The sequence below is a fragment of the Branchiostoma floridae genome, unplaced genomic scaffold (genome assembly GCF_000003815.2).
Source record: "Branchiostoma floridae strain S238N-H82 unplaced genomic scaffold, Bfl_VNyyK Sc7u5tJ_1439, whole genome shotgun sequence".
Classification (NCBI taxonomy): Eukaryota; Metazoa; Chordata; class Leptocardii; order Amphioxiformes; family Branchiostomatidae; genus Branchiostoma; species Branchiostoma floridae.
In genome coordinates this window covers 1,552,600-1,565,945 of record NW_023365716.1, presented here as the reverse complement: position 1 = coordinate 1,565,945, position 13,346 = coordinate 1,552,600, and the positions used below count along the sequence as shown (strand labels likewise).

The 13,346-nt window shown below is 44.1% G+C and overlaps 4 protein-coding genes across 4 annotated transcripts in view; all 4 read left to right on the top strand.

The window, feature by feature from the left end:
* Positions 1-13,346, top strand: part of LOC118407601 (gastrula zinc finger protein XlCGF57.1-like) — a 63,720-nt gene that overhangs the window by 16,341 nt on the left and 34,033 nt on the right. The window lies entirely within an intron of this gene.
* Positions 7,691-13,346, top strand: part of LOC118407643 (zinc finger protein 525-like) — a 35,044-nt gene continuing 29,388 nt past the window's right edge. The window contains exon 1 of the mRNA XM_035808155.1: positions 7,691-7,824. The gene's annotated coding sequence lies outside the window, so the exon portion shown is untranslated. The remainder of the gene's footprint in view (positions 7,825-13,346) is intronic.
* LOC118407645 lies at positions 9,914-10,924 on the top strand. The gene has a single exon (XM_035808159.1). It carries the CDS (start codon positions 10,113-10,115, stop codon positions 10,845-10,847), a length of 735 nt encoding a protein of 244 aa, XP_035664052.1. The 5' UTR covers positions 9,914-10,112; the 3' UTR covers positions 10,848-10,924.
* Positions 11,218-12,399, top strand: LOC118407727. The gene has a single exon (XM_035808245.1). It carries the CDS (start codon positions 11,218-11,220, stop codon positions 12,397-12,399), a length of 1,182 nt encoding a protein of 393 aa, XP_035664138.1.

The window sequence follows — 13,346 nt, the reverse complement described above, 5'->3', positions numbered from 1 at the left end:
ACTATTCTGCTGCACAGAAAGTCAATTTGGACTCGCATATAGCTGCAAAACACACCGGTGAGAAACCCTACATGTGTGGGGAGTGTGGATACAGGACAGCTGATAGGTCTACCTTATCCCGACACATGAGAACCCACACAGGGGAAAACCTTACAAGTGTGATCAGTGTGACTATTCTGCTGCACACAAAAGTTATTTGGACAAACATCTGGCAAAACACTCCGGTGAGAAACCCTTCATGTGTGGGGAGTGTGGGTACAGGGCGGCTCTAAGATGTACCTTATCCCGACACATGAAAACACATGCGGGAGAAAAACTCTAGATGTTCGAGGAATGGGTACTAGGATAACTCATAAAATAACCTACAGAGGAGGAAAACCATACAACTGTTATCAGTGTAATTACTTTGCAGCTACGAAATCTCACCTTTCATATATACCAAAGATAAGCGAAAGAAACTGAATCCACAACGTGTGACAAATATACAGCAAACAGCTTTACCCACCTACACAGTTACAGTTTAGTTACCTCCAGGTCCTTTGTGGGGGGGGGGGGGTAGCCAGCTTGCTTTTTGTCATTTTGAAATGTAAGAGCTCATACAGGCGACAGATGTACAGCATGCAACTTTGTCCTATTGAAAGGTGAAAAGCTGTAGGGTTAAGAAGACCCCTCTTGGAGTGTTGAATGTTGTCTTAATCTGTACCTGGGAACAAGAAATGCTCTGTGATAAGGAATTCTACACGAGAGGCAGACATGTCCCAGTGAGCTTGCGAGGATTATGACCTGGGCCGATGTAGGTTTCGTATGTATAGTTTCAGTACTTTGGCATTTATTTACTCCTTTTCATTTTAAATGATCTTTATGTTACCCCACTTTCAACAGTTCTCAGTCACGTTCATACAGCAGACGGACCACGCAAGCACGACCAAAAGCAGCACAGATTCGTATTGTTCACATCATGACGTCAGTGTCCCATGCGCATGCGCGCCGGACCAAACCATTCTCCACAAGGGGTGTTTCCACATTGTTACGCATAAGACTGTTTCTATATCGTTACATTTATAAGTTTTTGTGATCATAGGAGTGTAGAATATAAACACGTTATAACAGCATTATATTTACCAGCTTTAGACACGTCTTTTCGATTTGATAACCTCCCGCTTGTAGTTATCAATATATTGAGTGTAGTATATAGGAGTATTGACTTGGCTTACTTAAACAACTTAGTAGTCTGTTCACAGGTATTCTCAGTTTTGTCATATATATCCTATCAAAATGTTTGAAAACGTAGATTAACTTTACAAAGATCTTTTACAATAAAATGGCTGTAGGTACAACTTATGATTTGGTGTTCGTTTGAATTATCTGATATCCGTATGAATGTTTATACACGTAGACATATTATCAATGATAGTAAGTAACTTATCCCATACTACAACTTCTGTATTAGTTAGATAAGCGTTAAGTTATAGAACTGTAGTTAGGTAGATGCCATACTTTGTACCCCGTACAAGTGTTGTGCAATAAAGTTGTATATTAATTTACATGATTTTTCCGTACTCACGTAAAGCTCGATGTCAGATGACTTCAGCCTACGTCACAGGTCAGGTGATGTAGACCTCAAGTCAAGGTCACAGAACTCAGAAGTTTTTATCCGTAGCTGATGTAGGTGGCGCATGTTGTAGCTACATCGAAACGTAAGCAATGTAAGTACCTGCTGGTTGTGTAAAAAGAATTCTCCTATATTCTACCAACCCAATGAAACTATTTTCGAGAATATATATTTTCATATTGAAGTTTACGTCATTAAAGCCGTTGCCGACGTCACACTTCCGCTCCGGTCAAGTGACGTAGTCGTCGGGTCACATCACCTTGAGGAGAACCGGAGGGCTTGTTAACATGCATTGGCATAATACCGGTAGTAAGACTTATACCGGTAGATTAAAAATACTGGAACTTAAAGAGATCTACACTTGCAACAATAGTTATTTCTGAGCTGTGCACACTTCAGACATCTAGGTGTCCAATACATCATTTACAAAGCATCGATTACAATGCATTCGAAGACAACAAGGCCAAAAGTTTTCAGTATCTTTTTCGGGGTAGGCAGCTCGTCGTGGGACGAACACACTGTCACATTCATTGCCAGATTTGTAGATCATAATTACACATGCTCATGGCACAAGACGAACATGATTCAACAACAATCTTGAATTTCTGTTGGTGACCTACAACTCATGTAAAAGTGTGAAGAACCGTTGCATAATAGCCCGGATCTACGACTGAATGGGCAAAATTGAACGTACGCAGCCATTTTCCCGCCATTTTTATATCTACGCTAGCAGTGAAGTGTTACGTCATAGCGGTTGTGACGGACAGAAGTTAAATGAAAATTCTTGACAGTATACGTCTGTTTTCTCATGACATTTTGTATGCTCATGCAGGTTTATGTTTTATGCATTTACTGACAGAAAAGGAAGGAACATCAGAGGATGTATAGATGTACATAGCGGCAGTTAATTGTGCCGTGTTTCTTCCTACCGGTATTTTTTACCCCCTCCCAACCACGCGCCCGTTCGCCGTGTAATTCCGCGGCGTGTTACAATTACAATATTACGCTTTTAGCAGGACAAGAGTGGCAGAAAAGTTACACAGAAGAAGTGGCAAGGGTAACCTATAACAGCAACATGTAACTGGAGAAAATGATGCGTTGACAATTTGTCAAATCAGTATGGCTTGAGAAATCGTCGTAAACGTACCGGTATTATGATAATAGATGTTAATAGTTTGTTGGTAAGGTTTATTTTGTATACAGTAAGTTTATTCCCGTCGTCTGTTATATCTTACCCCATTGCCTAAGCAGTCTAGGATATGGCTAATAAGCCTTCTCACATTAGTTATGACGCATGTGCGGCGACAGGAATTCTAGGGAATATGTCAAAGGGTAAAGCACACAAAAAGAAAACAAAACCCGTCTGAACATTGTTATGCAAATGAAACAGTGGTGAAGACAAGGACTGTTTACTTTTTGTGTGCCTTATTCTTTGACATATTACCTAGAATTCCTGTCGCTGCACATGCGCCCTAACTAATGTGAGAAGGCTTATTGTGGCGTGATGTTGGAGAGGTTTATTTTGTACAGCTATGGTGTCGAAATTTATTACCATCGTCTGATGTATCTTACTACATTGCCATTGCCCTCAATTACTATGATATAAAGATGTTTATTCGTTTCGTAAAGCGTTATGCGGTGATCTCGGGCTGACCCTTTGTGAAGGATGTATCAGGTTCGTGACCTCTCACCTTTACCCCCTGCGAGCTGACGTCCACCATTTTGTTTTACCTCGTCGTCTCATCTCCTACAAACTAGTAACTTCCGCGATTTTCACGTGATTCCAGAAGTTGTGAGACGTGCAGGTAAGCCCTCCTGTGATTGTTGTTAATACCGTGTTGTTGTTGGTTGTTCATTGATGAACAAGAAATAGAAGATTGGAGGTGTGTTTGTTATGGGTATTTGCATGGGGAGGGGGGCAGTACGACTGTAATGTAGGGGTGACGCAAGCATTAGCGCAGGGGCCTAGAGCCCACGTTGAGAGATCTCAAATAAAAACAAGGCTTTAAACCATTGAAAGCCTTTCTTGGTGGGATTTTATGTGAAATCTAGGCATTTTGGGAGTGGCTGCAGTAGGAAAGACCCTACACTTGTAGAATTAGTTGTAAAAAATGACCTTTCTCGATCGAGGGGTTTCCGCACCCCCCTGAAATAGTGGTATCGTCGCCAGAATGCTGTTTTCAGCCAAATAGGCCAAACCAGGGGTTCTAATTGGGGGGTGTATCAAAAGATTAGCCGTATAGAAATTCTTGCAAATTAATTTGCTAAAACTGGACATAGTAGGCTATCATTTGAAGATAAGTTTGTATGGCTTGAACTTTTTATTCTTGAGATAATTGCAAATTTGTTTACTCAACTCTCCCATTGAAACGCATGTATTACTGGCTGAAATTCTAATGGCATCGTCTCCCCTGTAACCTCCAAACAACAACTGAGCCTACGGGATACCAGAAGCATGGTTAGAATTGGAATTTTAAAAATAAGGAACACAATAAGGAGGTAAAAATTTACTTGTAACTTACACATCCAAAAGCCAACATATCAAAGAAAGATTTTTACAGCCAATTTACCAGAAATCTTTATTAACACAAGAAAAGTACAGCGACAGCCCAAACGAAAGAAGAATAATAGTGCTTGTCAAATGAAATAAGTGTAAGTTGTTTCACTTTTCATACTCCCCTTTCACAGAAATGGAAGATTCCAGTCTTGAATGTCTTCACAACGTTAAGTATTTACATATGTACAGACAACTTTATGCAATGTATATATGTGAGAGTGTATAATTGTGTGTGTATGTGTAGTGTGTGTGTGGTATGTGTGTATGAGAGTGTGTGTGTGTGTGTGTGTGTAAATATTTTACATAAAGCTGTTTGCACATATTTGAATAGTTTACGTTTGATACTGGGAAACCTGAGAACTTGAAATGCAGCTAGAAAATTTGGAAAGTTTAAGTTTGCAGTAAACACATAACCTAATGCTATGTGTCACAGCTTTAGCAAGAAGTTTTGACCCTCTAATATATTCCCACACAGAGCAGCAATGGAAGATGTCAGCTGTGAACATTCTTCGGTACACCTGTGTGTTGGACATCCTGGGAAGGAGATGGACTGTCCTGGGAAGGAGATGGACTGTACAGAGCATCCTGGGAAGGAGATGGACTGTCCTGAACACCCTGGGAAGAAGAGTGACAGTAGAGAGACCCAGACAACAGACATGGGCCTGCAGCAGGAAACGTGTGATGTGAACTTTCCCCAACCTGACAACACATCAACCTCACAGGTACATGAGAGCAGAGGCAATGTGGGAAGGCATATGGTTAAACACACCGGTGAGAAACCCTACATTTGCGGGGAGTGTGGGTACAGGACGGCTAAACGGTCTAACTTATCCCGACATACGAGAACCCATACAGGCGAGAAACCCTACAAGTGTGACCAGTGTGACTTTACTGCAGCACGGAAATCCAATTTGGACCTACACCAAAGAAAACACACCGGTGAGAACACCTACATGTGTGGAGAGTGTGGGTACAGGACAGCTTTTAAGGGTGCATTATCCAGACATATGAGAACCCATACAGGAGAAAAACCCCACAAGTGTGATCAGTGCGACTATTCTGCAATACAGAAATCCGACTTGGACAATCATCTAGCAACACACACTGGTGAGAAACCTTACATGTGTGGGGAGTGTGGGTACAGGGCTGCTAGAAAGTCTAACTTATCCCAACACATGAAAACACACACAGGAGAAAAACCCTACAAGTGCGACCAGTGTGACTATTCTGCTACACAGAAATCCAAACTGGTTCGACATATAAGAAAACACACTGGTGATAAGCCCTACATGTGTGGGGAGTGTGGGTACAGGGCAGCTCGAAAGTCTCATTTGTCCCGACACATGAGAACCCACACAGGAGAAAAACCCTACAAGTGTGACCAGTGTGACTATTCTGCTGCAGATAAATCCAGTTTGGACCAACATTTTGCCAAACACACTGGTGATAAGCCCTACATGTGTGAGGAATGTGGGTACAGGACAGCTAGGAAGTTTGAGTTATCCAAACATATGAGAACCCATACAGGAGAGAAACCCTACATGTGTGGGGAGTGTGGGCACAGAGCGGCTCGAAAGTCACACTTAATGGTACATATGAGAACCCACACTGGAGATAAACCCTACAAGTGTGACCAGTGTGGCTATTCTACTGCACAGAAAGGCATGTTAGACCAACATCTAAGGAAACACAGTGGTGAGAAATGTGTAGAGAGTGCGGGTACATAACAACAACAAAGTCTAACTTATCCAGACATATGAGAACTCATACAAGAGAAAAGCGTTACAAACGTGAGCAGTGTGACTATTCTGCTTTAAAAAATCCTCCTTTAACCGACATGTAAGAACGCACACCGGTAAAAGGACCTAGATGTGCGGAGTGTGCGGGTACAGGACAACTCAAATGTCGAACTAGCCAAGCATATAAGAACCCACAGAAGAGGAAAAAATACATGTACAACTATGTTTTTAGTGTAACTGCTGGCATCTAGGACATCTCACCCTTATCTACGTTTCAGAAGACATACGAAGGAAACTAAATCCACAAGTGTGACAAATGTACAGCAAACAGTACATAGTCCATTTACCTACAGATCATGTCGGGGGGTGGGGGATGGGCAAGGCAGCCAGCTAAATCTTTTAAAATGTAGCAAACAGCTTTACCGCCTTACCTACCTACATAGTTCCTTGGGGTAGGATCTTTTTGAAATGAAAGAACTCTTATTGGCGACAGGTGTAGAGCAGGCAACATTGTCCTCTTGAAACGTGACAAGCTGTAGGGGGGGGGGGGGGGGGAAGACCCCGAATGGAATGTTAATTTTTGTTTTTATCTGTACCTGGGACTGAGGCTAACTTTGTTTGTTTTGTTTTGTTTGAACCTTTGTTTATTCATGAAAGCTCAGATCGGCCTTCTTGTGGTAAGGAATTGTACATGAGAGGCAGACATGTCCCATTGAGCTCGTGAGGATTGTAGCTTATGTGCCGGACCGAACCGATGGAGGTTTTGTACTTTGACATTGACTTAATCTTTTTAATTTTACTCTTTTCAATTTTACCTCATACTATATAGATATAGATTTTGTACGTTGGATAGTTTAAGTGCCTAGGGCCATAAGCATAGATATGCACTTTTCTTTTGTGTTAAAGTTGACCACTTATTTGTTTGGGACATTATGTAAGAAAGCCCCCATTTTTAAATAGCACTGTAAAGACATACATATAGGCTTTAGACTTGAGATAGTTTCGATACGGTCTTTGTTTTTTCTCCAATGTACGCATGTCAGTGCTAATTTGAAAACTGGAACATTTATAACATTGATATATTTACTTTATACACTATTTTTAGACTTTATTTTATATTTTATAGAACGATGCCAATTATACGCACTATAGATGTACTTATGTATTCGTTTTCTTTAAGCTTATAGCAATATAGATGATACTGACATGTTTAAAAAAACTTAGCATGATTTTGGTCAAGCTTTAATTCAAAATAAAGTACGTGTAAGCAAAGACAGTCATTTGCATTGATGTTGGTTTATACCGTCTAATGTTTTGATTCCCTTGCCTTCGCTGCTTAAAAAATGTAGACATTTCCTACTATGGCGTAATTGAAACAAAAATAACATAACTTCCAGACGAAATGTAATATAAGGTGTTGATTTTAATCGTATTTCAACAGCATCCTTGTGGTAGCAGTGTTTCAAGATCTAAACATGAATTGAGGAAGAAGTCCGAGGCATATCGGATTCCACCTTGCTTGGCCTAACCTTCGGAACCTGACAAAATCTGAGACGTAGAAATTGAGGTAGAACGTTTGTTTTCGTTATCAAGAGATCTCTATTAGTGTTGAAATACGGCCACTACTCTTCCTGGAGTCCTCTTTCATAAAATACTTGAATCATAACCACTACTATTTCATTTATAGCGTTATTTTTTCTTCAAACCAGGAGAGTAAAGCGTTTTGCGGTGATCTTTGTTTTGACCCGTAGTGTATCAGGTTTGTGACCTCTCACCTTTACCCCGTTAGTGAGAGCTGACGTCCGCCATTTTGTTTTGGTTTGTGTCTCATCTTGCGTTTTTCAAATCCTCCAAACTGACGCGATTTTTACCGATTTGTAGGAGTCTTGGAGACCGCTTCTACCATAGACCTTCAGGTAAGACATTTGGTTGTCGTTAATGCTTACTGATCGGTGCCTGTTTAGCGGCGAACCAGAATTAGAGGTGTGTTTTCGATCGGTAGTTGGTGGGGAGAAAGACGGAATACCAAGTAATACCAAGTAATACCACGTAATACCGGGTTAAACATCAAGGAACTCAAATATTATGTGTACATATGTGTTGCCCACATATGTAAACCAAATATTTTGTAGTTTATGGGCTTAAAAATGATATTTTTGCCAAAGAATTCCGGTGGCAAACTGCCGTTGTCCCGCGCGGGATGATATTTGATAGCGCTCAGCAGGCCGGGTCACATCAACAACACGGCGAGCCGCGACACGTTAATCTGACGTTAATGTTTGTCATATTTCAATTATTTGCAACATCGTGCCCTGGTTTATCTTTGCAGTGTTTCAAACAGTTGTATTTTAGTCATTTCGACACGTCCGGGCCCATTAGTTGCTTTTGATTCTAATTTCTATCAGGTCGGTCTCAGGGTAGTGACACGCTTGTGCCGCAAAATCTCCAGCGGTTTAACGTTACAAGTTACAACATGCAACACGACGACAACGCTGGTACAATTATGTTGTTGAATGCTCCAACTACGTGTATAAGGTTTTTTTTTTTCAAGAATAAAACATAAGTGTTTGAAACACTAGTCAATCAATGCCGACTCATCGGCAGTTGGACATTTAATACCGGAAGAAGAAGAACCGTGTTGTTGATAATTTGACCCGGCCCGCCAGCGCTATCATGCCGCGCGGGGCAGCGGTGCGCGGCGTTTTGTTAGCGGAATTCTTAGGCAAAAATATAATTTTAAAGCCTATAAACCACAACATGTTTGGTTTATATGTGTGGGGAACACATATGCACACAAAATATTTGAGTTCCGTGATGTTTAACCTGGTATTACGTGGTATTACTTGGTATTACTTGGTATTCCGTCTTTCAGTATCTCCCAAAGGCATTCAAAGTAACGTGTGAGATGTCACATCGATTTGCACCTTAAATGTACTGTCACAAATCAGGAAAATTGCTGTATCTGATTACATTAATGATATATGAAATGAAGACGGTTATATTCGCGCATCATAAAACGAAATTTTTCCTTGAGCTGTGAACAGTGAAAAAGAAAACCCTGTAACTAGTGTAAGGTATCATATATACAAATGTAAGGAAGAAGACATGGCCTTCTCCCAGTACATTGAGAGTACACACCGTTTCGACGTACTCTCCTAGAAGCTCCTCCAACAACTCTCAAGCACAAGGAACCAAGAGTTAAATACCAAGAGAGACTATTGACTCTAAAGCGAACCATGTGTTACTCAGCACCAAGAGACCACGTCTAGCGAAACAATAGACGTTAAATGAGGACAACAACAACAACAACAAAAGACAACAAACCAGACCACAAACTTCTACTTAACTACGCAATACTAGACAAAACCCCGCTTGGGGCATGATGTCTAGGACATACTCGGAGGCCTAACCCATGTGTGGGCGGTGGTGGTGGTGCAAGCCGTCAACAACAACAACCCAAAAAAGTTGTGCATAAATAAACGAACAACGTGATACTGTACATTGCCACACTAGGTATAGGCTCCTACCCTTACAGCTGGGTGAAGCCGGGGTAGCCATAGTACTTGGCTACCCCAGTTTTGAAGCTATCTGTGGTCTTAGCTTCTATATATATAAGGTGTTGCGGTAGTAGTAGTATAGTAGCGACACGCTGACTATCATTATTCAGGAGCAAGAAGGAGCAGGTCAGAGGTCAGATATGATGTATTCAGGCGGAGCAGGTCAGAGGTCAGATATGATGTATTCAGGTGGAGCAGGTCAGAGGTCAGATATGTATTCAGGTGGAGCAGGTCAGAGGTCAGATATGATGTATTCAGGTGGAGCAGGTCAGAGGTCAAATATGATTTATTCAGGCGCAGGTCAGAGGTCAGATATAATGTATTCAGGCGCAGGTGAAAGGTCAGATATTATGTATTTAGGCGGGGCAGGTCAGGGGTCAGATATCATACTGCACACGTTTGCATCATCGTGACGTAGATTTTGCACTGAACACGCCCGAACATGTAGCATGTTAAAACACGCCCACGCACGGTACGCTGGTTGGCCAGCGCTCGGTGCAAGGTTGATTTACATAATTGCATGAGATGATGAGCTGCACGCTAATTGGTTGGGGCAGGACAAGAGGTCCTCATAAGGCAGACCCGCCGCGATCTAGCGCACCTACGGATCTCCGCCGCCTCGCTGACGACCAAGAACCCGACGAGCCATGGACGACTCAGTGATTTATCCGCAAGATCTCCAATATTGGAGGACACTGCCCGCGTACACCGGGCTGTCTAAACCTCCACAGATGGACGCAGCGACGAAGACATCACCCCGTCACGACGGAGCCCGGACGCCGCCAACTGGAGACGTACCAGACACTTGGCCCGCGACCAACACAGCACCGACCGTTAAACGACCCCGAAAGTCGGAGGTTATCAACGACGGAGTTGAAGCCAGGTTCTCTATTGGCGAAGACGTATTTGTTACAGTCGGGTGTTTCAAGGGGATGCCGCTAGTGAATGTGCGGAGGTTCTATCGACCTTGTCCCGGGAAAGACGTGTGGAAGCCCGGTAAACAAGGGCTGGCTCTAGCCCCAGAGCAATGGCTCGCTCTCAAACGCAACATGAGCAGCGTGTCGTCAGTTCTCCTGGCTTGCGGATTTTCAGCCAAGCACACAGCATACAACGGTAACGGGAGCACGTTCCTACCCAGCCGATTCGACCTGGGAAACCAACGATATGCCGTCGTGGAGCTGTTCAGAGGGAAAGCGGTCGTGAGTCTACGAGAGTTTTTCAGACCGAAAGCGGATCAAGACAAACTCCTCCCGAGCAAGAAAGGGCTCAACCTATCAGCGCAGCAGTGGGATGCCCTGGAGGAACAGGCAGACAAGATCGATGCCGTCCTGAAAACCGTCCTTGAGCAGAAATCGCTGACCAGCAAAGTCCTGAAAAAATAGCGAACCAGTGATTTGTCATGATATGAAAATAAACGTCCTGTGGTACAAACATGGGCTAAGATCTCATTGAAGCGTGTGTGTGTCATTTTATTGCTATAGTAGGTTCGTTCAATAAGCGTGTAAGAGAGAGAGAGAGAGAGTAGGATAGAGAGAGAGAGGCGCATGTGCATAAAAGAGGTGCATCTGCATAAAAGGGCTAGCGTTCTAACGAAACGGTCAGTCTCAGAGCTGGAGAGGCACAAATAACACGTATGGGTTGTCTTCCCCAAATCGCGTTCTTGGGCGAGCACTTTTGTGAGATAGTGGACCGCGTTCATTGCGCGTGCATGTGTATGGGAGGCCGAATATTTACGTTCTTTCGTGGTTTGGGATGGTTTCCAAGAATCCCGGGAAGAGGAGGAGAACGAAGGCGGGAGGGGGAAGCAAGCGCTACCCCACCAATACTGCCGAGGAATGGCACGACGTCCTCCATAGGGTTTACTACGACCCCAGACATCCTGCAGGGTACGGTGGAGTAGGACGGCTCCATCGAGCCGTGCGTAACAAGTACGGAGTCACCCGAAAACAAGTAGAAGCGTGGTTGCGTTCTCAAGACACACACACCTTACACAAGCCCATCAGACGCCGTTTTCAAAGGAATCGCGTGATAACCGGAGGAATACACGACCAGTGGCAGGCTGATCTCGCCGATATGTCATCCCTCTCTCGGCAGAATGACGGGTATCGCTATCTCCTGACCTGCATAGACGTATTTTCTAAATACGCGTGGGTCGTTCCCATCAAAGACAAGACGGGCCCCACCTTGGCGAAAGCCTTTCAAACCATCCTAGCCGAGGACGAGCAAAAGCCCAGGTGTCTGCAAACGGATCAAGGCACGGAGTTTCTCAATCGACACGTCCAGTCTCTATTGAAGAAGGAAGGGATCAAATTCTTTACGACGTTTAGTGTGGAAACCAAAGCCAGTGTGGTGGAAAGGTTCAATCGTACGCTGAAGACGAGAATGTGGAAATATTTCACCGCAAAGAACACGCACCGGTACATCGACGTCCTGAGCGACCTGGTGTGGTCCTACAACCGCTCCTACCACCGCAGCATCAAAATGGCTCCCATCGAAGTGAACGAAAAGAACGAGGGTCTCGTGTGGCATACCCTGTACGGAGATGATGACATCTCGAAACCCCGGAAAGGGAGAAAACAACCACCTTCGTTCAAATTTCGAGTCGGAGATTCGGTTCGAATCAGCAAATCTAAACTGCGCCTGGAAAAGGGCTATACGCCCAATTGGACCACAGAGATCTTCGTCGTCTCTGAACAAATTGCCCGCCGTCCTCCCGTTTATCGCGTGAAAGATTACGACGGAGAAGTTTTGAGAGGGACGTTTTACGAAAAGGAGTTGCAGAAAGTTACGAAAAAAGACGACGACGTCTATCAAGTAGAGGACATCCTGGACACGCGAAGGCGAGGCAAAAAGAAGGAGTTCTTTGTGAAATGGAAAGGCTATCCGGCCAAGTTTAATAGCTGGGTGAGAGAAGAGGACATGGTTCCCATATGATAAATACCGACGCACGCCCGCACATCGGGCATTGCTCAGACGTACCTCGCCATGGCCAATTCGTTTTACGTCACTCTCCCCAGCGACGGAAGTATGGACGTCTTTCAAGAAAACACGGTCACGAATTATCGGACCAAACTGGCTCAGCCCGTAGAACTGTCGGGAGAGTGGGAGGTGGGGCTCGTCGAGATACAATATCCTCACAGCTGGCTGAACGTTCGGGAAGGCGAAAACACGTTGGTGTATTACATGGTGGACGAAAAAGACGAAGGAAATGGTCGGGAATACGAGATCGTCAAAATCTCAGCGGGGCACTACAAGGACGTTTTGCAACTCTTGAAAAGCCTGAACGAAGCCGCTTCCATACGTTACCCTAGCCTCTTCAAGCAACACGACATGTTTGCTTATGACAGCATCACGAAAAGAGTGACCATGGTCCTGCCTCCCATGGCGCAAAATTCGACGACAACGAAGACTTATCTGACGGGGCCATTGGCCGAAAAACTGGGATGGGGAGTAAAAGGCGCCATATACGGAAGCTGGGTACAGGCACCACGTCCAGCCGACCCTAACCTGGGCTTTCACTCCCTGTACGTGTACGGAGATGTCGTGCAGCATCGTCCGATGGGTGGACAGAAGGTCCCTCTGCTGAGAATCGTCAAAATCGAGGGACAAGACGGGGACATCGTCGATCACCCTATCCCAACGCCGCACTACATACCCCTGGCCAGGAAACGGTTCGAAACGATTGAAATAGATATAAGGAACGACCTCGGCGAACTCGTGCCATTTGTGCAAGGGCGAGTGATCGTAACACTTCACTTCCGACAGAGGCGGTCTTCCTACTTTTCCTAGATATGACTGGACAGCGAGGAGGACAGTTGCCGGTGTATTACGGACGGTCTATGCAGCGTGGTTACGGGTTGGGAGGGATTTTTCGCGGTTTG

Excerpts from the sequence above, each read along its gene's own strand:
- LOC118407645 (XM_035808159.1), top strand. The coding sequence starts at position 10,113 with ATGGACGACTCAGTGATTTATCCGCAAGATCTCCAATATTGGAGGACA.
- LOC118407727 (XM_035808245.1), top strand. The coding sequence starts at position 11,218 with ATGGTTTCCAAGAATCCCGGGAAGAGGAGGAGAACGAAGGCGGGAGGG.